This window comes from Sardina pilchardus, chromosome 2 (genome assembly GCF_963854185.1).
Source record: "Sardina pilchardus chromosome 2, fSarPil1.1, whole genome shotgun sequence".
NCBI lineage: Eukaryota > Metazoa > Chordata > Actinopteri > Clupeiformes > Clupeidae > Sardina > Sardina pilchardus.
The window spans coordinates 41,101,223-41,126,286 of NC_084995.1; the positions used below are offsets into that span (position 1 = coordinate 41,101,223).

Sequence of the window (25,064 nt, forward strand, 5' to 3'; positions counted from 1 at the left end):
TCACACCTTGACCGCATTTTGTTCTATAGTAATGCGCTACCACAAAACTAGCACACAAGTTAGAGTCGCTGCGTCTTGTTGTTGCATGGCAACCATTCATATGGAGGGAATATATTTCTTAGCGGAAGAAAGATTATCTATGAATACATCGTTACATTGTCGTTGCTGTCCCAGATAGCAAAACCACTCTGGCGTGGACCTGGCCCACACCTATCATGCGATCCGGCCCGGATCCGTCTCACGGACACGGTCCAGCGTCCAAACGCACAGCGGGCCGATAGTGGTCAGGATTCGTTTTATGGCTCTGCACCGGAGATGGGTCGGCGCTGGCCCATTCCCGTACCAAAACAGTAAAACTACACTGGGGTGGATCTGGCCCACACCTACCGTTCTATCCGCATCTGATCCGTTTAACGGACACGGCCCAGTGCCCAAACGCACATCGGCCACGAAGTGGTCAGGATCCGTTGCACGGCTCTGAACTGGAACTGGAACAGCGCTGGCCCAGTTCCGTATAGATGCGGCATGGAATCGCGTACCGGATCGATGCCAGCTATGCCTTATTTTCGGCATTTATAGTTAGGCTACATGATGTTTAGTCTATGATGTGTTTGGGCTACCTTATATTTAATTACCCTACAGTCAGAAGCAACAATCATAGGCCTACATCCGCATAAAGTAGGCCTAGCCTACACATTTAACAATCTAACATTCTCGCTTGGTGTCTTTAAAACAAGGCTAAGAAAATTACCCAGCGACTAACATAGTCCAATACCCCAATAACCCTAATCAGAATCGAAGAAAATGTTTACTTTTTTTTTCAAAAAAACTTTATTCAAAACATGATGATCATCAATGAATCTAGCTTGCTCCTTCACACTGGCGTTTGCGACGTCCCCCCTTCTCGGTCATGCGCCAGCACATTGGTGAATGTCGGTATCCGTTGCCTGGGCTGTCACTGGACACTTGCGTACCGCTCCTATGGAAAAAGAAAATACGTTATATTAGTGTGCTACTAAATTATATGGGCAGGCTCGCACTGATGCACCTGCCGCTGCTCGGGTGGAAGGAGTTTTCCTTGTAGACAATGCATGCAACTTTACCAAACTGTAGCCGTTTTCAGACAGACGTGTATTTCCACAATGTCCACGGTGTGTACGGTAGGGTTGTCTTTGCTGTGATGTCTGAATTCATATATCCGTATACTATCTACTTTCCTGTAGCTGACCTGGTAATTTCGCCGTAATGTTGCCGCCACAACTGTCCTGTGAATCCAGTCACGGAAACATTCAAAGGCTAGTGAAAACGACTCTCTTCCGCAGTCAGGCATTAACGGCGCGGCCGCATTTGACAGAAATTGACAGAACTTCTAAAGAAGACGTGAACAACAGGTGGCCGTATACATTCCGCATATCATGTCTGAATGGCCCGATTTCTCTCGCTCTCTCTCTCTCTCTCTCTCTCTCGTGCACACTCAATGGACACCCGCCCCTAGACAAGCACATGCAATCCAGATAAAACATTCACATCGTGAAAACAATGATGCATAGAAGACGACTAGCTGAATTAGCGTATTATAAAATCCGGTTAGCAAGCGGCGCACATTTGATCAAAACTCTTGCATTCAAGTTGACTGATCATCTCAATACCAATGTTTTCAACTCAAAAGACTCAAAAGCGCCTCTCTCAAGGACACAAGTATTACTCTACTTTTAAACTTAAACACACATGGGGAAACTGAACAGTCCAACCAGTAGACTATGACAAGCTAGCCAACTATGTTACTTAGTTTACAATATTTTGAGGCTTCAATCAGACAGCTGAATTAAAGAGGTGGAGTTGTAATGTGAATATAATCTGCATGAAGTGTGCGGTCATGAATATCAGACATTTCAGCATGTAGAATAAAGAATTGTATATACATATAGGCTATATATATTTTATGTTGAATGTATCTCAATTCATCCTTACCTAGAGACCGCAGTTGCAGAGGCCTGTAGTTATTTCTCTTCTGAAATAAAAAAAATATGTGCATTCCATTAGCTTTTGAGGCGGATTTTTATTGCAGCAGACAAAGGGATTCATGTATGTTGACATGTACCTTCAATTCATCCTGAACTGGTAACACCACTTACAAAGGCATATCATATGGTTATTTGTATTATTAATGTGTGGACCAAAAGTCAAATAGATCAAATGCAAAACTGTATAGCTTACTTTGTGTGGGTGGCAGGACAGGATGAGCTAGGGTAGACCCCCAAACCAGACTGGAGCCACTTGTGACTTGTGACAATGACCTGTAACACAGATACAGTGAGGAGCACATGTATTTGATACCCTGCTAAAACAGGAATATAAAATCATCATTTGACAATTGATCTTAATGCCTTAACTCAAAAAATTAGTACAAATCAAACCGCCAAGGACACCAATTTTCTTTGTGATTGAAGAATGTATCGTAAATAGATAAATGTTTTCCTTAAATGCTAGGGGAAGGAAGTATTTGACCCCCTATGTAACCCTATGGGAATTTAACACATAGGGTTAACATAGGGGCAGGCAGATTTTTATTTTTAAAGGCCAGCTATTTCATGGATCTAGGATATTATGCATCCCGATAAATTTCCCTTGGCCTTTGAAATTAAAATAGCCCCACATCATCACATACCCTTCACCATAGCTAGAGATTGGCATGGTGCTTTTTCCAGTAGGCCTATTAGCCTGTTTGATTTGCATTGAGCTCAATGAGCATCAAACAGGCTAATAGGCCTACTGGAAAAAGCACCATGCCAATCTCTAGCTATGGTGAAAGGTATGTAATGATGTGGGGCTATCTTAATTCCAACGGCCAAGGGAACTTTATCAGGATGCATAATATCCTGAATCCATAAAATAGCTGGCCTTAAAAAATAAAAATCTGCCCGCCCCTATGTTAACCCTATGTGTTGAATTCCCATAGGGTTACATTGGGGGTCAAATACTTACTTCCCCCTAGCATTTAGGAAGAACATTTATTTATTTACGAAACATTCTTCCATCACAAAGAAAATTGGCGTACTTAGCGGTTTTATTTTTACTCAATTTTTGAATTAAGACATTAAGATCAATTGTCAAATGACGATTTTATATTCCTCTTTTTAGGCAACTTTAGCATGGTATCAAATACATTTTCTCCTCACTGTACATGAATATGCATTACTTTCATCATCAGAAAGAAATAGCCAAATATTTACCAATACCAATATTACACCCCATTAGAAAATAGCATTATTTTGGGATCCAGAGAATATTTTCATTTTAGCTTCCCTTCCCATATATTCTAAACATTGAAAACAGTCTGGTCTATGACAAGGCAAAGCGAATATATGCATCAAGTCAACTACTGCCTCTTCTATATTGCCCCTTTTCAGTCAAATCTTAATCCAAGAAACTTTCAACATCATTAAATGAACTTGTAGACAGCAGTATTTCTGCATAAAACAAATGGCTTCGGGATTTGTGCCCTTACACTTTATAAAAGTTAGGGAGGAATCTCTACTATTCAGTCTAAAAAGTCACTTGGAAACAAGACTTTTTAGATTGAATAGTAGGCCAGTTAGCGGGTTTCTCACTAGCGTGTACAAAATATAAGGGCACGAATCCCGAAGCTTTGATCCTTACCTGGAAACAGCAGTTACAGAGGCCTGTAGTTATTTCTCTTCTGAAATAAAAAAAAATAAATATGTACATTTCATTAGAGAGCTTTTGAGGTATAAGGTGGGTTTTTATTTCAGCAGACAAAGGCAGTCATGTATTTTGACATGTGCCTTCAATTCATCCTGAACTGGTAACACCACTTACAAAGGCATATGGTTATTTGTGTTATTAATGTGTGGACCGAAAGTCAAATAGATCAAATGTAAAACTGTATAGCTTACTTTACTTGGGTGGCAGGACAGGATGAGCAAGGGTAGACCCCCAAACCAGACTGGAGCCACTTGTGAATGACCTGTAATACAGATACATAAATATGCATTACTTTCATAATCAGAAAGAAATAGCCAAATATTTATCAATACCAATATTAGACCCCATTCTAAACATTGAAAACAGTCTGGTCTGTGACAAGGCAAAGCAAGGATATACATCAAGTCAACTAACTGCCTCTTCTAAAATGTCCCTTTTCAGTCAAATCTTACTCCAAGAAACTTTCAACATCATTAAATGAACTTGTAGACAGCAGTATTTCTGCATTAAACAAATGGCTTCGGGATTTGTGCCCTTACACTTTATAAAAGTTAGGGAGGAATCTCTACTATTCAGTCTAAAGAGTCACTTGGAAACAAGACTTTTTAGATTGAATAGTAGGCCCGTTAGCCGGTTTCTCACTAATGTGTACAAAATATAAGGGCACGAATCCCGAAGCTTTGATCCTTACCTGGAAACAGCAGTTGCAGAGGCCTGTGGTTATTTCTCTTCTGAAAAAAAAAAATATATATGTACATTTCTTTAGAGAGCTTTTGAGGTATTAGGTGGATTTTTATTTCATCAGACAAAGGCAGTCATGTATTTTGACATGTACCTTCAATTCATCCTGAACTGGTAACACCACTTACAAAGGCATATGGTTATTTGTGTTATTAATGTGTGGACCAAAAGTCAAATAGATCAAATGTAAAACTGTATAGCTTACTTTCCTTGGGTGGCAGGCCAGGATGAGCTAGGGTAGACCCCCAAACCAGACTGGAGCCAATTGTGAATGACCTGTAATACAGATACATAAATATGCATTACTCTCATCATCAGAAAGAAATAGCCAAATATTTATCAATACTTAATATTACACCCCATTCTAAACATTGAAAACAGTCTGGTCTGTGACAAGGCAAAGCAAGGATATACATCAAGTCAACTACTGCCTCTTCTATAATTGTCCCTTTTCAGTCAAATCTTACTCCAAGAAACTTTCAACATCATTAAATGAACTCGTAGACGGCAGTATTTCTACATAAAACAAATGACTTCGGAATTTGTGCCCTTACTTAATACAAGTTAGGGAGGAATCTCTACTATTTAGATTGAATAGTAGGCCAGTTAGTTGGTTTCTCACTAACGTGTACAAAATATAAGCTGTTTTGTTCCTGCCTTCTAAAAGTGTCAACAATGTCTGAGCATGAGGGTGACAGGGCGCATAGCTTCTGCCTAATTGACCCTTCCAGAGCCACGCCCTAAAACCGCCACAGGCCAATCGTGGCTTAGCAACCCGTAACTAGGCAAGCAAGGCCTGGCAAGCTTTCGAGTTTTTGCCATGTTAACCTATGGAGACTGCATAGCCTGTGGGCCATTAAGGGCATTTATTTGGATGTGTGGTGCCCCCAAACACGTGAAATCACGGTGAAATAACATGTTGAACTATAAAGACATGATATAGTTTGAAATACGTATTTTTCTAACTTTAAATTTTGCATATTGCGTGATATTTCCATAACCGCGAGATACGTTTCACGATGGCGGCAAAAAGTTCTTAACAGACATTCAACGAGACGTATATAGCCCGTCAGCAATTCTGTCTAAAATAATACCTAGTTGAAGTACCAATCATGTTATGTTGTCAAATATTGACGTTATGGAAGTATAGCGTAAAACGTTATGCTAGTTTTGTCCCCCGCCCGTGTCATTCGTACTAGCCTGGAGGAACCATCGAAAACAACGCGTACCTTCGACTTTTGCTTAAATAACTCATGAACGGTTTTGTTCAGAGCTGAAAATGCAACTGTAGTTGACAGAGGACAGATGTAGCTCGCTAGTGACCAAATATGAGCTTTCAGTGTGGTGCGATGTCTTTGTAAATTACATTTGTTTAAAAAATCCCGTGTCTCCTCCATTGTAATAGACGGGCAAGGTGCGAAAGTTTGACAGGCGTAGCAACAGTAACTATGGAGGGCGGGACTTCTGGAAGGGTCAATTAGTTTACGTTTTGGAACCAGCCGCTAACGTCGTTCATAATTTAAAATCAGCATTTCAAATCAGGACAGGGAAACAATGTGAAATCAGCCTCCCTCCCAGAATGAAATGAGGTTTAAACACATACGAAATAGCCTAAGTTTTCTCTCGAGAGAAAAGACTCCCGAGTCCAACATCTAAGCTTTCATAACGTTAACAAAAAACGATGTTTGTGTAACAACTTTAAGTTATCGTTGGCCAACAAGCTAGCCTGCTAATGCTAGCTCACGCAAGGCAAATTTTGTTGTTCACGGGTAAACACATAAGGTTACCGTCAAATCAAGTTGCGCTCATGTTAAATTCAGTATTGAGTTAATTATACATTTTTTAAAAAGTTCATAAAGTTGGACAGGACTAAGTGAGCTAAATTAGCTTGCGCAAGCTACACGTTAGCAGCTAGCTGGTATGTAAATGTGAGCTACCATCAGCCGGCCATTATAGCACATTTTCGGATCGATCAGCAAACAAAGCTAGATAAGTAGGTAACTTGTGTTATGGAAGTACGTTTTCACTGGATAGACTAGGTAATTGCATAAATAAAGCATATAGGAGCATACTTACAGTGAGCCTTCAGACGCCACCGTTTTGTCTCACACTCGGCAGCAGTCCATCAGCGAGAAAACTGATTAAATAAACCGTTAGGGCGCGTTCGGTGTATGCATCCGTACAGGGTCCGTTGCGGACCCGGTGAATGAAGGCGCGCTGGCGAGGCGGATCGGGTCCGGTGCCCGTAGCCAAAACGGAGGTAGACTGTCAGGCGGATGTGGCCTTATATGGACCTTATATGCTGTATATATTTTTAAGAATGTATTATATTTGTAAAGCAGTTGTCTAGTTGTCAATAGTCCAGGTAGGCGTGCGATCAGCAAGCAGGTGGCCTTTTCATGGAAAATTGCTGCCCAAACAAACCAACAACAACAACAATAACAACAACAACAATAAAAACTTTACTTGCACCCCCCAAAAATGTTAGCTGGATATGATTTTGAAATCATATCTAGGGTGATTTTTTACCAGATTATCTGGAAATAAGCGAGGATCAGTTATAAGTTTTGTTTGTAAGCTATTTGGCTGTGATTGGCCTCGTTGAATAGTTTGAAGGTGGTCTAGGTCCGTATTACAGATGTGGGCTACATCAGTGAACTGTCTTTGAGGAAGCTTTGGTTCCGATGTGGTAAGTGGATCTGGGCCAGATCTGCTGATCGTAAGAAAAACAGCACTGCAGTTAAAGCTGAAAAGTCTAACCGGCCCAGATCAGGGGCCGGATTCACGAAGCCTTCTTAAGACAAAAATACTTCCTAAGTGGTGCTTTCTTCTTATCTTTTGTCTTAAGAGCAAATTTAAGAAGATTTGATATTCATGAATAAAGATCTTATGTTTTTCCTTAACTCTCTTCTTAAGATGCGTCCTAAGAAAACACTTAGGAACAAATGGCATTCTAGAAAACTAAGATCCTAAATGTATTCGTAATTTTCCTCGCAACTTTAAGACAACCCTGCACCTGTCTTAAAAACTTTACAGTGTAAAGTCGGGCCTCTTATAGTCATATATTTGAACACATACCAGTTTCAGACAGCTCGTTTGAAATATCAGCCTTTATTTTGTGTACTCACGATATATAAGCCAACCATTTATTGCTAATTTTAGCTTGCTGCTATTGTTTTCGGTAGCTCGTCCTCTGTCTGAAAACTCGCATAGCCCGAAGGGTTCCTCGCAGCACTCGGCGCACGTCGACGTCAGAGTAGAACACGTTTCCTTTCTTAAACATCTAAAGTCCATGGAAATGGCAGTATTTTCTAGTAAAAACGGCAAATTTCAAGAAAGTAAGCCTACCGTTTCAAAGTTAAGACAACCGGGAGTGCTTGAAGGCATGACTTTCCCTCTTAGCAACGGTTGCCACTTGTAAACAAAACTCACGTTTGATTGCGTTTAGTGTAACGAATGGCGCAGGGCATTCTTATCTAAGTTCTTAAGTGGGAAAACAAAGAAGTTCCTAAGAAATACGACAATTCTTAAGAAAATATTGGTGAATAGCATTTAAGAACAATCTTAAGGACTTCTTATTTATTTTCTTAGGAATCAACTTAAGATTTATCTTAAGATTGTTTTCGTGAATCCGGCCCCTGGTCCTTAGCCAGAAACCGTGTGTAAGCTACGTCCGGATCTAGAGGCTTTTATGCGGGTCCGGCCCAAAGGGGTTTGCTATCTGGGGTGCCTTCGTTTCATGAAATCTTGCTAGATCGACATAGTAACCATTTTAGAAAAGCAGTAAGCCACTGGAGTCCGTGGGTTATAGGCTACTGTATAATCGAACAGCTTTGCGTCGTGCCTATAATGCCCCTTTACTGTTCGATTATACAGTAGGCCTATAACCCACGGCCTCTCGGGGCTTATTGCTTAAAATACATGTCCAAATACATATGCATTCATACACATATGCACATTATACACGTACACACAGCCACATCCCCACCACTAATTATCATGGGAGTGGCATCATGACACTGTCGTAACACTACCCCAGATGATCAGCCCCTGCATTATTTGTATGGTTTGGTATAGTGAATTTCACATTTTTTTACTTTACAAATGGTGAATGATCGTTCAGATATCCAACCTTGTGAATGATAGTAGCCTACTACTGGTCACGATTTGCCAGCAGGCTGTATCGGCTGGGCCTGCAGGCCATCTCATCTGCTGAGGATCTGCCAGCGATTGAGGGCTAGCTGCTAGGCTGTACGTCTTCATTGTTCTGGGACTTCTCAGCCATCTGACTTGAGTGCAGTTGATTGGACTAGGTTGACGTGGACTTTTCTGTTTTTTGTTTGCTTTATTATTTATTTGACATTTGTTTATTTGTTTGTCTGTCTTGTGTGTCTTGGTGTCACGGGTACGCTGGCGATTACGCCACTCCGTCCGGCATTGTGTCTTGTTATTTTGTGAATTTGTTTGTTGTGTTGTCATGGGTACGCTGGCGACTACGCCACTCCGTTTCGGCACTGTCTCTGTGTTCTGTGAAGCGCTTTGGGTTGAACTCAGTGCACGTTAAATGCGCTATAAAAATAAAAGTACCTTACCTTACCTTACCTTACTTTTTTGTAGAACAGTTAATGAGTATAGCCTGCAGTGAGCTTTTATAAGTGTTGCCAGACTTCCACACAGTAAGTTAAATAAGCTAGAACTAAGAAAGAAACCCACATCCTTGGCAGGAAATATGCTGCTGCAAATAAAAGGAACTTGCTACGCTTGAGTGGACAGAGACTGTAGTTGAGCCGGGGAACTTCTACCACGGACAGCAACACACCAGACAGTAACAGACACCCCTGAATGTTATCTTTTAACATTTGATGTTAACCAATAATTGGACTGCCATGTCTTGTACTAAACTACAAACTACAATCAAAATACTTTTTAAAGCCTATATTATATTCATCATTGGGGTGGACAACGACACACAGGTTTTATTTTGCCTGCACAATTGCAAACAACGCACAACGAATCAAAATATTGTTTATATTTTCATCATATGGGGTGCCAACTTCGCATAGGTGCAATCCACAGCAGGATGAGCAGGTTCTAACAATCTGCAGTGTTTTGCTCAAAGGTCCAGGCGGTCCACTACAAACAATCCACCAGCCTTCATGCCATTTCGGCTCAAAACACTTTCAATTTCTTAGCCTACTTCACAAACTTCTTGTGAAGCCGACCTTCCATATAATAGACAGAACCATCATGTATGTAATGTTATGCAGAAGCTTAAAGTTGCCTATAATGACACTATGAGATTGCTGATGCAGCTACCTAGATGGTTTAGTGCCAGCTACTTGTTTGTCCACTCCAATGTGCCAACATGTGAGGCAGTCCTTAGAAATTTAATGTACAAATTCATGTGCCGCCTGGATCTCTCACACAATAGCATTATTGAAGCTCTAGTGAACCCAGCTAAGAGCTCCTTGAGGTACTCCTCTAAGCTTAGGAGGCATTGGAGAGAAAGCCTATATGTTTGATGGGTGGTTTTGTCTTGTCTTGATGGCTTGTTGTATTGTTGTCTTGATGGTTTTGTTTGTCTTGTTTTATGGTTGTTGTTTTTTTTGTTTTTGTTTTTGTCTCTTTGTCTTCTTGTTTTTAAAATGATTTATTCTGTCTGTTTTTTATACTCTGCTATGGACATTGTACTAGTGTCTGTGATAAATAAAGAATTATGTAGTTTCATTATATGTTCAACAAAAGTGGTTTAGTTCACGAAACCTCAAAATATGACATTTGCAAAAGTATGGGAACCCATAGTTCATTTATTGTAGCACCTCCTTTTGCAACCACTTAAAACAAACATCTTCTGTACCCATTAACCAGTGTCTCACATCTGCTTCGGCGGATTTTTGCCTAGGCTTAGGCCTACTCCAACTTTCAGAACTCAGCCTGTTGAGAGAGGTTGGAGGGACAACTGGCATCAGGGCCAGTTCTCCCTACAGGCCTATGCACTATACGCAAGTTGCCTAGGGCCCCGCAAATTAATGAAGGCCCCCTCCCCATCTCTCCCCTTAAGTCAAACTATAGTGACAGACATGTTTACAGTTATAGCGACAGTGCCTCATACATTAGGAAGATGAACTTGAAACCGAAATTAGCATTCAGGGCTTGAAAAAAGGAAGAAACTTCACGAGAATGAGAGGCGGGAACAGCAGTCAGGTAAACTTGTGTTCGTTCCATGGTTACATGCATCTCTCCAGCGCGTGTTGCTGGACTAGTCTAGGCCTACCTAACAGGAAAGTCTAAGGCTTGCTTGCCACCGCTTTACGTTACGCAAAGTCTCATGTCCCATTTTTTTAATGCGGGCGACTGGCTACATTTTTTAAAGAAAAAAAAAAATCTTTAAATGCGCTCATGATTAGCAATTTGAAAATACAAAAATACACACACAATAATCATGTTATATCAACTTTTAAAAGAAACTAAATGTATTGAAATTGTATCCCCAAGAGACAAAAGCACTATTTTCTGATTGGCTGGCAGAGGGCTGTTACATGTAATTAGAGTGCATGAAAATGCACTCTACTGTTATCCGGTTTCTTCTTATTATTATTTTCGGCATTATTCTTCTTCTAACGCTTTTTGTGCGTTTAACACAGCTTCAACCGTTTAACGTAGAAACTTCATTCAAACTGCGCTGCGTAGGTCTTACTTAGGTGACTTCAGCTATGTATTTTTCAACTTTGTAACTTTTATACTTTTTGAACTATTAAATAAAAACTATTAAAATTTTCCCATAGACTTAACATTACATTATGACATCATAATAGGGCAATTAGAATCTTATGCCAGGTGGCCAGGGCCACCTGCAGCAGCTCTCTCTCTCTCTCTCAGGCTTTAAGCATCTCATTAATTTAAGACTACACTGTAAAAAATGACACAGTGGAAATGCAAGAAAAAATTGAGGCAATTTATTACGACTGAAAATATTAGGGGAAAATATAACCCTTTTATTTTCAAGAAAATAGTCTTAAAAAATCATGGAAATTTACTCAAATTATTCATGTATATCAAAAAAAGTTGTGTAAAATATCTCAATGCAATTAAGCATATTCAAAATAAATCAAGGAAATTTCCCTGATTTTTTCTGGTTTATTTCACATGATAAAATCATGCGTAATATAATTGCCTCACTTATTTTGAGCAGTTACGCATGTTTAAAGTAAGTCTGTTACCATATTTTTTCAAAGGATGTGGTATGTGGTGTTTATACACAAATAGACAATCAGTATTTCAATTAACAACATTTATTCAGTGTACATTTAACCTGACATACAAAAGATGACCTTCCAAGACGACCGCAGCATCGTTCTACTCACTACACTAGCCTATATTGGCCAAAGTACTGAGTTGCCTGCCTTGACTCGCATATGAACTTGAGTGACATCCCATTCTTAATCCATATGACGTTGGTCCACCCTTTGCAGCTACAGTATAAAAGTTTCTATTCTTCTGGGAAGGCTTTCCACAAGGTTTAGGAGTGTGTTCATTTGAATTTTCGGCCATTCTTCCTGAAGCGTATTTGTGAGGTCACACACTGATGTTGGAGTTTCCACTGATTCATCCCAAAGGTGTTCTGTTGGATTGAGGTCTGATGAAGTCTTCTTGAACCGCTGCTCACTGTAGAGCGCACAAAAATACCAAAGATCATTCTATGAGTCTGTACATATAAACCAGAATAGATTAGTACAGTACACTATATCATCACAGATACTTACACTGTACTCCTGGATTAAGTCTCCTGGTTTCTCACACAGGTATCGAATCAGCCCTTGCAAAACCATCTCTCTGCTTCTGTCAATGGAGGAAGTCTGAAATTGGTGAAATACAAAAATACAAAAATAAATGGTAGTCCTCCTCGACAAGATACAACTTCTAGACTGACTGCCTGTCTATTTCTGTGTGTATACATGTGTGTATGCACAACCCCTCCCTCTTCCCCCCCATATCCATTTAATACTAATACTTGTTGTTGATTTAAAATATATATATATATAAATAAATAACACAGGAAACTAAATGGAGACATGATAGAATGCCCATGCACAAACTACTCATGAAATAGTCTGCATATTGGCCTCCAAAATGTTGTATAAAAATACAAAAGCGTTCATACAGAGGCTGAAGCTTCATATGTAACGCTATTTGATGTCAGAGTGACGGCAAAATGAATAGAGTTATTACAGTAAATGGAATAGATGGCACTGGTCGTCTACGCTTGCAGATATGTTAGCCTACCCCCGCTCTGCATAGGCATCTCTCAGATGTTGGATGAGGACACTGGCTCTCAGTTTCCACTGATTCATCCCAAAGGTGTTCTGTTGGATTGAGGTCTGATGAAGTCTCCTTGAACCGCTGCCTCTCACTGTAGAGCACACAAAAATACCAAAGATCATTCTATGAGTCTGTACATATAAACCAGAATAGATTAGTACAGTACACTATATCATCACAGATACTTACACTGTACTCCTGGATTAAGTCTCCTGGTTTCTCACACAGGTATCGAATCAGCCCTTGCAAAACCATCTCTCTGCTTCTGTCAATGGAGGAAGTCTGAAATTGGTGAAATACAAAAATACATAAATAAATGGTACTGTAGTCCTCCTCGACAAGATACAACTTCTAGACTGACTGCCTGTCCATTTCTGTGTGTATACATGTGTGTATGCACAACCCCTCCCTCTTCCCCCCATATCCATTTAATACTTAGATGAATAGAGTTATTACAGTAAATGGAATAGATGGCACTGGTCGTCTACGCTTGCAGATATATTGGCCTACCCCCGCTCTCCATAGGCATCTCTCAGCCTCACCTTGACGGTTGCAGCAGCGCCATTCGACACACAGTTTGTGTCACTGAGCTAGCTAACCATAACCAACAGCATCAAGAACTGGCAGGTTTAATGTGCGATCCTCATGGACATGGTGGTCTTATGAGTGAGAAACAGTATCTGTTGCAGTTCTTTACTATGAGTATTATACACAAATAGTAATCTGCATTATTTATAACACATTCCTTCGATGGCTTGCAAACGCCAGTCCCCTCGTTTCAGAAACCGTTTAGCTTGCTAGCAGCTAGCTGCTACTTCAAAATCTATAAGCAACCAATAACTTCCTTACCTAGGATTTAAACACTCCATTTGTGCCCTGTCAGTAAATATATCTATTACAGATGTATGTGTTCATTCAAATAATCCAGATACGTGTAAACGAGCCTCTAAATCCCCCCGTCATATAGCTAACATGTTAGCTTATTAGCCAACCATTTATCAAAGGAATAACCGGTTCCTATCATTTTACAAAATATCACCTACAGATACACGCACAGATTGAGCAGTGGAAAATATTTCTTTTAGAACTTACCTCGATTAGTAGATTTTGCCGATGTTGACAGACGACCTGCATGAGCCTTCAAATCCAGTCGCGGTGTGTGTGGAGAGTGAACGACTTGTGAAGTGGCAGTTAGGATGTTTGAAATATTTAAGGAAAAGGGGCTGCACATTTACTTGCGAGAAATTGTGCAACTTGCCGCAATTATTTTAGGGAGCACTTTCTCTGAATTTTTTTCTCGTAAATGTAGTTGATTTATTTGGGAAAATACATAGTCATTATTATTTTAAGGTGATTACTTAAGGAAATCAAGACATACTTGATTTTTTCTGTGTAATATCCGTGGCACCAGGATTCATTTTTTACAGTGTACAGATCCTGTTTCACTACTTCCTCTGTCCACAACTGTTTCAAAATAAAAGTCCTCGCTGCAATAACACACTATTAAATCATTTAACCATTGAAAATACTCAACTATTTAACTGTTCAACCACTCCAACTGTCAGTTATCATCAACTATGCCTCCAGTCAACTACATGAAACCTCCACGTACCTAGCAACCAACATAGCAACCATTAAAATTAAGCTTTTATGACAGTTTCCATAGCAACCAACATGATTATACTAAGGTAACTTCTTTATTTCTGATAGTGGCCATCATGGATACCCTAGCAACAAATGTTTCAAAATAAAAGTCCTCACTAGCAAGTTAGCTAGTTAGCATGGTTAGCATTGTTAGCATAGTCAGCATTTTTAGCATAACTGCTATAAATCATTAGCTAAGTTAGCTAATCAACCTGGTTAGCAAAGTTAGCATTCTTAACATAGTTAGCATTTTTAACATAACTGCTAGAAATCATCAACTAAATTAGCTAATCAACCTCGTAACCATAGTTAGCATTGTTAGCATAGTTAGCATTTTTGCATAACTGCTAAAAATCATTAGCCAGGTCAGCTAATCTGGTAATCAGGTAAGCTAATTCAATTTTAAACAGTCTATCTTCGCACTATCAACTTTCAAAAACTATGAAACCACCATGTCTACCCTAGCAACACCTTAGTAACCATATCTACATGATTTATCTGTACATTTTTGCATTTTCATGCACTCGTAATTTCCTTGGAATTACATTCTCTAGTTCTGTATATTGATACTCCTATGAAGTAGATATGGTCAAATAAATTAATGAACTATGGTGGAAAATCAACTGTGGTGGAAAAACTCACACGAACCAATTTACTTTAAGACCAAACTGGCACTCTGAAAACCACAGGCTAAGACGAAAGTAGTCGTTGAACTGTCAAGATCATAAAGTGACACACCCTGACAGTGAATAAGTCTATTCATATTTTATATGTGACGTCACAACTACTGGCTGGCAGGCGAGAACATCATTCTCCAACAACGAAATCCAGTGAACTAATCAAGTAGGCCTATATTGCCAAGACGTTGCCAGTTTTACTACATGAAAGTTGGTGTTTCGAGGTGAAAACAACATGCCAGATAGTTGTGTTGTTCAATTGGATAAGCCAGGGTTATGTTTTTTTGCTTGTTTGCTTTATTTTTTTTTAAAGTGCTGTACATGCTCACACAGTACTTTCCATGTTATATACTTTTCAGATGGCCAACATTTCTAAAAAACTATTTTTGTATTGGTCTTAAGTAATATTCTAATTTTCTGAGATACTGAATTTGGGATTTTCATTAGCCTAATTGTCAGTAATAATTATGGAAAATAAAATAAGCATTTGAAATATATCAGTTTGTGTGTAATGAATGAATCTAATATACAAGATTCACTTCTTGAATGGAATTACTGACATAAATCAACTTTTTGATGATATTCTAATTATATGACTAGCACCTGTATAATATGACTAAGCTACATGACAATCTGTTGTATAAATATGATCTAGAATGGTGGGAGAGGTGGGGGAGGGGGTAAATGACCCGGTATTGCAACATCCTAGTTTTTAATGACATGAATTACTTTTTAAAAAGACAAAACTCAATATTTTGGAGGGATAGACCTATTCCTGAGAAATCTCAAAGTTTGTTTTCTTTTAATCTCATGAAAGTTGCTGAACAAAATTGAAACATTTCCGAGGAACAGCAAATTGTGCTTGCTCCGGTGCCAACAGGAGCAGACCGTGGAATTGTCACAATCGTCCAGGACCCTCTCATTGACTTTCATTGACTTGCTCTGCCTTTGCCTGCTGTTTGCTTGAAGGAGTTTTTGTTTACTCTGAACATTTAATTACTGTTACCATTTTGCTTGTGTCCTACTTCGACTCGGCGTAGTAATATCATCACTCTTGCACTTTCAGTTTCACTTTGGAGTGAGGATATTACTGCGCCGAGTCTAAGTGCTCCCAAGTGTTATTCCGCCACACAATATAGTTATCCCTCTTACCTGCTTAGAAATGCGCCATGTTTTATTTTGTCTCACCATACTTCGTAATCGTGTGACTACTTGTGTAACTGTATTTTAATAGGGAAAACATAGTTGTGCTTGGTCGCTTCTAACTTCATCTCTGTTTGGATCCTAATGAATGAACTGGACTAGCTAAGTGCTATCAAAGTAGCGCCGCACTCCAGAGCCAGTGAGTGCACACATTGAAACGTGAGAGGTATGTATCAACTCGTCTAAGTTAAGGTAACGTAGTTTAGTATGAAAAAAGTGTTCCTTTAACAAGTTCACACCGCGATCAGTTTCTTGTTGGTCTCCACGTAATTTTTGTAGGCAAAATAATCTTAGGTATCATTTTGCTGGCGCATTCACGTTCGTTGTCTGGCCCATGGACTAATAGCTTGTTCCGCATGGTTGGCCGCTGTCAAATCAAAACAATCTAAGTGATTTAATTGGATTTTGTGCCGAATAAGGGCATGCTCTCTGTCACACATGCACAGGCGCACACACATAAACAGAGATAGATCAGCCCGTGTCAACATACTTTTTATCTTTTTATCTTTGGGTTTTTTTTTATGGGAAGTAGCAAGTTTTTACAAGTCAATAGGCGCAAGTCCAAGTGAAAGTCACAAGTTATTGATGTTAAAGTCCAAGTCGAGTTGCAAGTCTTTTTATATTTTGTCAAGTCGAGTCTTAAAGTCATCAAATTCATGACTCGAGAACGCCTTGATGGGGAGCTAGACTCCGAGGTGCACTTGGTGGTGGTGGCCTGCTCATGTGTCATATCTCTCTTTAAAATAAATTATCAAAAGAGTGATGTGAAACAGTTACATACGGTTAAGGTTCCCATTGTGATGGCTGTAGAAAGTTCTGGGTTCCACAATGAACGACCCAATACGGTGTACATTTTAGGACATCCTCAGACTCAGGTGTCAGACTCAGAAAAACAACGGTCATCTTCAGACAAAACTGTCTCAGCGTCAGAAAAAAACTTGTCATCCTCAGACAAAACTATGTCAGCGTCAGAAAAACCTTATCATCCTCAGACAAAACTGTGTCAGAGTCAGGAAAACCTCTGTCAGAGTCAGACAAAAAAGTCTCGGGTGAAAAGTTGTCAGAGTCAGGTCTCGGAAAAAAAGAGTCAGACAAAAAAGTCTCGGGTGAAAAGTTGTCAGAGTCAGGTCTCAGAAAAAATGCTGTCGGAAAAAAAGAGTCAGACAAAAAAGTCTCGGGTGAAAAGTTGTCAGAGTCAGGTCTCGGAAAAAAAGAGTCAGACAAAAAAGTCTCGGGTGAAAAGTTGTCAGAGTCAGGTCTCAGAAAAAAACTCTGTTACCATGGATACTCCAAACAAACTCAACTGAAGAATCAACACGTCACGTGAACTAGCTTGCAGCTAGAAATAGTTCACCTGGTATTCTTCAGCGGAGTTAGTATCCATGGCACTATGTCTATGCATGGCAACCTCATGACTTAACAAAGATCATCAACAACAAATATCCTGGATACGATTTGAACGAGTGAATCAGCCTAACTTGCAGAAAACAACTGTTTCGAATTATATCACAAATAGGCTATGCTTTCTTTACCAGTTAGAAACAGCTGGGTTAGCATAGGCTACTACAAACAAACTCCGTTGAAGAATACCACGTCAGGTGAACTATTTCTAGCTGGCAGAAAACAACTCTTTCGTTTAATAAATTAGGCTACAGCAAGCAAACTACAGGCTTGTTTCTGATATAATCATAGACTGCGTAGAACCTAGATATAGCCTAATACAAAGTTCTTTTCTGCAAGCTAGTTCACGTGACGTGTTGATTCGTTTGGAGTATCCATGGTAACAGAGTTTTTTTCTGAGACCTGACTCTGACAACTTTTCACCCGAGACTTTTTTGCCTGACTCTTTTTTTCCGACAGCATTTTTTCTGAGACCTGACTCTGACAACTTTTCACCCGAGACTTTTTTGTCTGACTCTTTTTTTCCGAGACCTGACTCTGACAACTTTTCACCCGAGACTTTTTTGTCTGACTCTGACAGAGGTTTTCCTGACTCTGACACAGTTTTGTCTGAGGATGATAAGGTTTTTCTGACGCTGACATAGTTTTGTCTGAGGATGACAAGTTTTTTTCTGACGCTGAGACAGTTTTGTCTGAAGATGACGGTTGTTTTCTGAGTCCGACACCTGAGTCTGAGGATGTCCTAAAATGTACACCGTACAATAGGCATTTTCTATTCTGCAATTTCTCAAGGTGTGAGAATGGTAAGACATATCACCTCCATAGTCACTCTGGACTCACACGCCGACAGAGTTTCATCCGTAGACATACAGTATACAAATATACTGTATATCTATGGTTTCATCATTGTCTGTATTCAGAAGAATCGGGGGAAACCTATGATAGGCCATTCTTTACAAAATCCTGCCAACATTTAGAAGAATACGTGACAACTTGCTTTGACATAGGCTACCTCTGCTTGGAGATTGAATGCCTCTGTCGCCGGCTCCCGCAATTGAATGTTGCTACCTTCAATTAAAAATTACACAAATTAATTTACACTCAAACATCTCACTTTTGATAAGCAACACGATTATGTATGTTCGTTGGCTATATGAATACATACCGATTATAAATACATCAGAAATTGCGGCAAAAGGGTCAGATGCCAACCCCCCTGCCACTCCGGCCATCATTGGTAGCCCTTCATTATTGGCGAGGGCAGCTCCTCTGACACAGTGAAGGGCGGTGGAGCTGACTCCTCCCGATGGGGTTTTGCTGGACTTTTGAAAAAAAAAAAATTGCTATAGGTAATCAACATCAGATTAAAGAGCCTAGGCTTAGAGCCTATCCTATTGCAAATTATAGGCTACATTCATCTGGTTTATTGAAATTGATGCTTTACAAACGCAGGGGCGCCTGCAGGAATTAATGCTATGGTATTTGTACAATATTTGTCCGTACCACATTGAATAATATTCTTGTGCTAACCTGGACCCATGTCCTTTCCGACTGCAGTGGGAGACAGCAATCTTTTTGGCAATGGAAAGTATTGGTGTGCCATTCTGGAGGAGTTGGACTAACCTGTGCAACCTCTGTAGACTCCAAATACTGGCTTATGCTACCAGTAGTAACACTGACCCTATCCAAATGCAAAACTAGTGAAAAATCAGTCAAGAAGGATGAAGATGGAAAAATTACCAGTTGCCACCATCTGTAAAGCCATTCCTGTTCTGGGGGTCGTCTCACAGTTGGCCCTCTAGTACACCTGTAGTAAATTTCGTTGACATTAAAGCAGGTGAACCTGATTCACAACCACCTCTGTTACATATCTGGCCAGATCAATATCCTACGAGTAAGACTGACTTGATGCTATAGCCTACAATATAAACCAGTGTTCCCTTTATTTTTTTGAGCAGTGTAGTCGTGTGTCAAATTCACATCCATAATTCTCTGTTGAAAGCACTTATCTCACATAAATCACACAGATGTCATATAGACGTATATGATGTTTCACACAGATGTTGTATATGCACTTATATGACACATTTCATCATTCTACACACAAAGCTTTTTACATCTCCACCCATTACTCTCGGTGGTATATCTCACAAACACTTCACTCAACACATGACAAACTATTATCAGAATAAACAGCAGACCTCACCGGACCCGACGATATGAAGCATTCTTCTGTACAGTAAGCCTTTCTCGAGTAATTCCCGAGTTTTGAAATTGCAGCAAAATTCTATTGTAATAGCAGCCCAAAAATTAACTTGGTTTTCAGAAATAATCAAAAGTTGATCATGGCATGCATGCACAGGTCAACTGTGCTTTTGAATAGATATTTACTACAACCGCTTCAGGTGTCATGAATGCAACAATCATGAGACACACAGCATTTTTCATTGACATACAGTTAAGGCTGACGTAAGATATACAAGTATGATAACATCATACTTTCCCAGAGCCTCATCTATACTGTCTTGAAAACAATATAGCCTTGCATAATATATGGCCCTTACAATGACCAAAGAGCTAGTAAAATTACACTGAAAATAGCCTTAGGCCTCAGAATAACTAATATTAATGTTTAATTAAAAAAAAAAAAGTCTCAAAAATAATTTACTCATAGCATCTTTTGGAAAAATGGACATTAGAGAACGTTCAATTGACGGTTTTGTGATAATTATCTGTTCAAGGTCGTTTTGCCATATTTTGCCATGCTAAAATCTAACATGACCTGCAACATTGTCTATGTCCATGCCATGGCAATGACTGGGATACAGATCGATCAAGTCTATCAAAGTAAAGGTCTGACATTAGATCTAATAGAGTAGCATTTTAAATCAATACTTTTTTTTTTTCACCACAATCCCCGTGACTCACCATATTCCGCAACCCACTTTTGGGTCCAACATTGGTACAACACTGGCAAAGCAGTTTGACTATCTTGTTCATGAGAACAAGGATATCCTGAGGATATCCTGATTGCACTGACAGTTTTACTGGCATTAAAATCTGCTATTGAACAAGATACGCACTATTGCAGGTATGCAATAGTAATTGTAGGAAATTGTAGCACTAATTGTTTCGAGCAATACACTGTTGTGCAATTGTTGTTTTACAAGCAACTGAGAAAATCAGTTCCACATGTGTGTGCTGTCACACCAAAAGTAAACAGGGTTGAACCATAACTGAATGAACAAGTGTAAAAGTTTTCAAACTCACATGGGGTGTATGAAAATCCTGTATTTTTTAATATAAAGAACGTTTTGAATCCCATAGCGAGACAGAGAGAGAGAGATGTCATGAGCAAATGCCTTTTACTTTCCCTGGCTATAATAATAAAAAATAAAATAAAAATCACAGAAATTCCAATTCCACCACAAATATGATCCATGTTCCATTCCGTCAGTAAAGGGTCTCCACATCGTTCTATCATGGGACATTGGGTTATTTTCATTTCTCACACTAAGTTTCCTCGTTTTTGTCTTTGCCTTTGCCCAACCCTGCAGACCCTTGAGAGGTGGGGCTTTAAGCTCTATGCCTTTTAAGCGTACCGTTCAGCGAGTGCACAGTCTCCAGTTGGCTGTCCTGGCCACCAGCCACTGGCTTTGCCATGGACCTCTCAATCCCGTTCCTACTGCTGGTCCAGGGAATCAACACGCTGCTGAACTGGTCCCTGGTGCTGCTGGTCCACCGGTCCCACCTGGGTCTCACCGGTAGCTTCATGGGGACCTTCTGTGCCTCTTTAACGCTGGTGGACACTCTCTTCACTATCGTGGAGCTGAGCATTTACAGGTTGCAGGACTTCAGCCTCTTCGGTGTGCGATTCACAACCCACCACATATGTTTGCTGGTGCAGATAGGAGGATTCATCTACAGCGCGCTGCAGTGGCCCGTGTTGTTTGCGGCTGGACTGGACCATTATGGATCTTTCCCAGTTGGATCTAAGCAAACTAGCCAGAATCTGAAGCTGAATTATGCTGCCTGTGCTGTCGTGCTGTGGGCAGCAGCACTGCTCTATGTGTTCTTAGTGGCTGGCTGCCACCCAGTGGTGGAGGATTCCCCTCACCTGCTTTTGGATCACTGCCCGACTCAGAGCAACGGGACAAGTTCCCAGATTTCCATCGCCCTGCTGATGACTGTGGGTTGCATCAGGCTGTACGCTAGGATGATGGTCGGTAAAGACAAGGCTATGGAGGAAGCCAACAGGCGCCCTGTACAAAAGTCTCAAAACTGTGACCACTCAAGGGTACACATTCTGGAGCAGGCCCTCATCACATTCACTAAGACCTGGGCTGCTTTTCTAATACTGATGGTAGTTATTCTTATATGGCAGATAGACGTGCCATCACACTTAATGATGAATGTTCCTTGGCTGTCTTTCCTCAACAGTTTCCTGATAAGTGTATCACTATGCACACATTACCAAAAGCTAAATGCAAATAAGATCTTAACATTTACGGATGGCTTCTGCCAGTGGAATTTTGCTTTTACTGATGGGTAAACAGTGACAAACTGTTTAAATATGTTGAGGCTAACAATTGTTTTACACTGGTTGTACTTGAAATCTGGTTGTACTTGATATCTGGTTGCACTTATCAACAATCATGGTAAACTGATTAAGGGTTTCCAAAGTTTCCAAAGTTTCGGAGAGCCCCTCTGTACTTCCTTCGTCAAGTAATTCGAAGCACAGTTTTCAAATGTGATGTCTGCGTTTTGGCCCTCTGCTGCCCTCCACTGTTCGATGTTTGTGGTTGCACTCACCTAAGGTTTTATCAGCAAATTCCCAGGAAAAGCTTTCAACCATTTCACCATTTTATATTTCATAATTCATAATTTTCTAAATATCTATCCAACTAGAAACTAAGAAAAGCTGTTATTTTTTAAAAAATGTCTGTATGATGATAATTATGATTTTGTACCAATGGGATATAATCCTGAATGTTAATATGTCCTGTATTATTGTGGGATAAAAAACCCTTGAAAATCAATAAATATATATATATATATTTTTATTTTTATTTTTATTTTTTTTAAAGAAAAGCTGTTATGATGAAGCCTTACTGACTGCTGACAAAATTTCATGTAAAAGGGAAAACGCTTTATGGGTAAGGTTTTGAAGACATTGATTGAAAATGCACATGGCAGCAGTACATCATTACCATTACTGTATGTGGGAAATCATATAGGAGATCAGACCAGATTCATATTCATTGTATATTGTCTATATGAGTACTGTGTACAGTAATCCAGTTTGTCGTCTGACCATGTCATTCAAAGACTGTTTAAAAGTCCTGTGGATCATTTCAATAAGGAAGGGAAAAAAGAGGCCTATTTCATTAGATAATGTACAAAAACAGCAAACAATTGAACACAATCAATTGCATTGACATGCCAAAACGTTTGCCGTTTGTTGAGCATGATGACAGATAGATGTTATGATGTGCACAAGTAACGAGATAATGTGGCTGATGATGAACAACTAGCTTTGAAAAATTCAAGACAATCTGAGAAATGTGCCAAAGCAAGTGAGAATAATTGTAGATACAGCGGGTAAAATTTAATTCAATATGGATTTAATTCGGCTGGGTTCAGAGGATAAAACAGATGTCTGTAGTTGGGTTAAGTTAAGGGAAACCACCATGATACAATTGAGGAAAAAAATCTCAATGACACAGCAATCTTGACACTACAGGACTTTACTTGAATTTAATCCAAGTTCAATGTCTATACAAGATATATGTACAAGGTCTGAAATTAGGAAAATAAACAAAACACTAGATACAACTGAGGTATTAGCTAAAAGCATGTACAGGTATGCATTTTGCTAGTAAATATCAATTATGATAAATGGTTAGAGATGCGTCATCTGCTTATAAAACATTTTTAATATCACAACATGAGGTAGGAGAACAGTGTCTCATTTCATGCAAGAGCAAACTTCGTATCACACCGCAGAATTGGCAAGATAGTATGCAATGGTCATACATAGACACTGCATTTTCAGAATTGCTTTTTGTCCCCATCAAAGAAACATTTTAACAATTTTTTTTTTCTTTCAAAAAGGAATAAGTTCAAATGTTTTTTCAGAGTGATCGGTTGTCTTTCACAAAAAAAAAAAAAAAAACCCACTCCACTGCTTCCAAGGCTGGGAGCAAGCGACACATCCATGCCTTCTTAATATCCATATTTATATATAAAAATCTGTGATCGTTCACCACGCTGGGAGATGGGCTATGCTGGCAGATAGTACTTTGTGTTGAACACATGTTGCAGGGTGTGGGTGTGTGGGGGAGGGGTGGTGGTGGTGGTGAACGTGAGGTCTCCTCATTCGCACAGTACCGTTGTTCACAAGTGAGAGTGGTCAGAGAGAGCCTCTGAGACTACCAGTGGCTCTGTGGATTCGCAAGTCAAAAATGCCCTCTTGCAGAGGTACGGTTCTTGCAATGTCCACAGTCATGGTGCATGCATGAACAATACAGTATGTACAGCAAGAGTCATACACTTCCTCCCCCCAACACTGCCAGGTATTTAGACCACAGACCACATACTCCGATACCTGCTATAAAACGTACAGCCCCCTCCCCAGGTATATATAAAAAAAATGCAATTTACACAATGTTCCACAGCATTGACAAAATCAAATAGTCTAGAAAGCTCCAGAAATACACAGAAATATCTCAACACATAAAAAACAGCATTTTCTTGACCGAGGTAATTATAGCAAGTAATAATAATAATAATAATAATAATACTGATTGTTTGCATTTGCTTCAGAACATACTGACAACGCATTTAGCTTCCAAATATGCCCTTGCGAAACCTTTGCCATTGTTTAAATCACACGAGGTCATGTACAGCAACAACAAGCATGGACAGCCTTTAGAGCACAGTGAGGGCATGGGTCATCAATCTGGTTTTAGGGCACTGTGTTTCACTTGCTCTCAGGAAGTCCACATAGACATGTACACTCATACAGGCGCACCCTTACACACAATCCTATTAGTAGGATCACTCAGTAGGATCAACTAAGTGAGGCTGCAGAACATGGGGCTACCACACATGGCATTTCACCTCCAGCTACTGAGCTGTGCCAAGCCAGGCGATTTAGTCACTGGCTCTCCCTACCAGAGGCTCAGGCTTCACGGTCAGAGAGATCAAATGTGTGCATCCATCTACGCCAAATCTTGCTCTCTCTTTTTTTTTTTTTTTTTTTTTTATAATGACCTTGAGAAAATCAGAATCAGTCCTTTGAAGATAAAAAAAGAAAGGAAAAAAAATACAATTTTGTCCATCAAGATATGA

General features: G+C 39.7%; 2 protein-coding genes and 1 long non-coding RNA gene across 5 annotated transcripts; 1 reads left to right on the forward strand and 2 right to left on the reverse strand.

Moving 5' to 3' along the window:
- Positions 1 to 756: 756 nt before the first annotated feature.
- On the reverse strand, positions 757 to 21,432 carry LOC134075083 (uncharacterized). 3 transcript variants are annotated; one of them, XM_062530549.1, is made up of 11 exons: positions 20,982 to 21,432; positions 19,452 to 19,518; positions 18,877 to 19,033; positions 18,724 to 18,779; positions 4,673 to 4,743; positions 4,418 to 4,457; positions 3,918 to 3,988; positions 3,661 to 3,700; positions 2,218 to 2,297; positions 1,972 to 2,011; positions 757 to 979 (listed from the first exon to the last, which is right to left on the reverse strand). In XM_062530549.1, coding segments are annotated over exons 1-10 (624 nt in total). In that variant the 5' UTR covers positions 20,984 to 21,432; the 3' UTR covers positions 757 to 979. The 3 variants fall into 3 exon arrangements, 2 of the variants coding, with proteins under 2 accessions (XP_062386533.1, XP_062386532.1); XM_062530548.1 differs by lacking the exon at positions 1,972 to 2,011; XR_009938019.1 differs by lacking the exons at positions 4,418 to 4,457; positions 4,673 to 4,743; positions 18,724 to 18,779; ... (1 more) ...; positions 19,452 to 19,518; positions 20,982 to 21,432 and adding an exon at positions 6,544 to 7,452.
- Positions 11,706 to 16,627, reverse strand: LOC134058382 (uncharacterized). The gene is made up of 5 exons (XR_009935028.1): positions 13,879 to 16,627; positions 12,976 to 13,068; positions 12,751 to 12,877; positions 12,231 to 12,323; positions 11,706 to 12,132 (listed from the first exon to the last, which is right to left on the reverse strand). It is a non-coding gene; the product is annotated as an uncharacterized LOC134058382 (long non-coding RNA).
- gpr160 (G protein-coupled receptor 160) lies at positions 21,321 to 22,758 on the forward strand. The gene has a single exon (XM_062530547.1). It carries the CDS (start codon positions 21,373 to 21,375, stop codon positions 22,261 to 22,263), a length of 891 nt encoding a protein of 296 aa, XP_062386531.1. The 5' UTR covers positions 21,321 to 21,372; the 3' UTR covers positions 22,264 to 22,758.
- The last annotated feature ends 2,306 nt before the right edge of the window (positions 22,759 to 25,064 follow it).

Coding starts and splice junctions, on each gene's coding strand:
- LOC134075083 (XM_062530548.1), bottom strand. Junction 4,458..4,672: donor TGGCCTGCCACCCAAGGAAA/GTAAGCTATACA, acceptor TTTTTTTTTCAG/AAGAGAAATAACCACAGGCC. Junction 3,989..4,417: donor TCTGCAACTGCTGTTTCCAG/GTAAGGATCAAA, acceptor TCTGTATTACAG/GTCATTCACAAGTGGCTCCA.
- gpr160 (XM_062530547.1), top strand. CDS start 21,373: ATGGACCTCTCAATCCCGTTCCTACTGCTGGTCCAGGGAATCAACACG.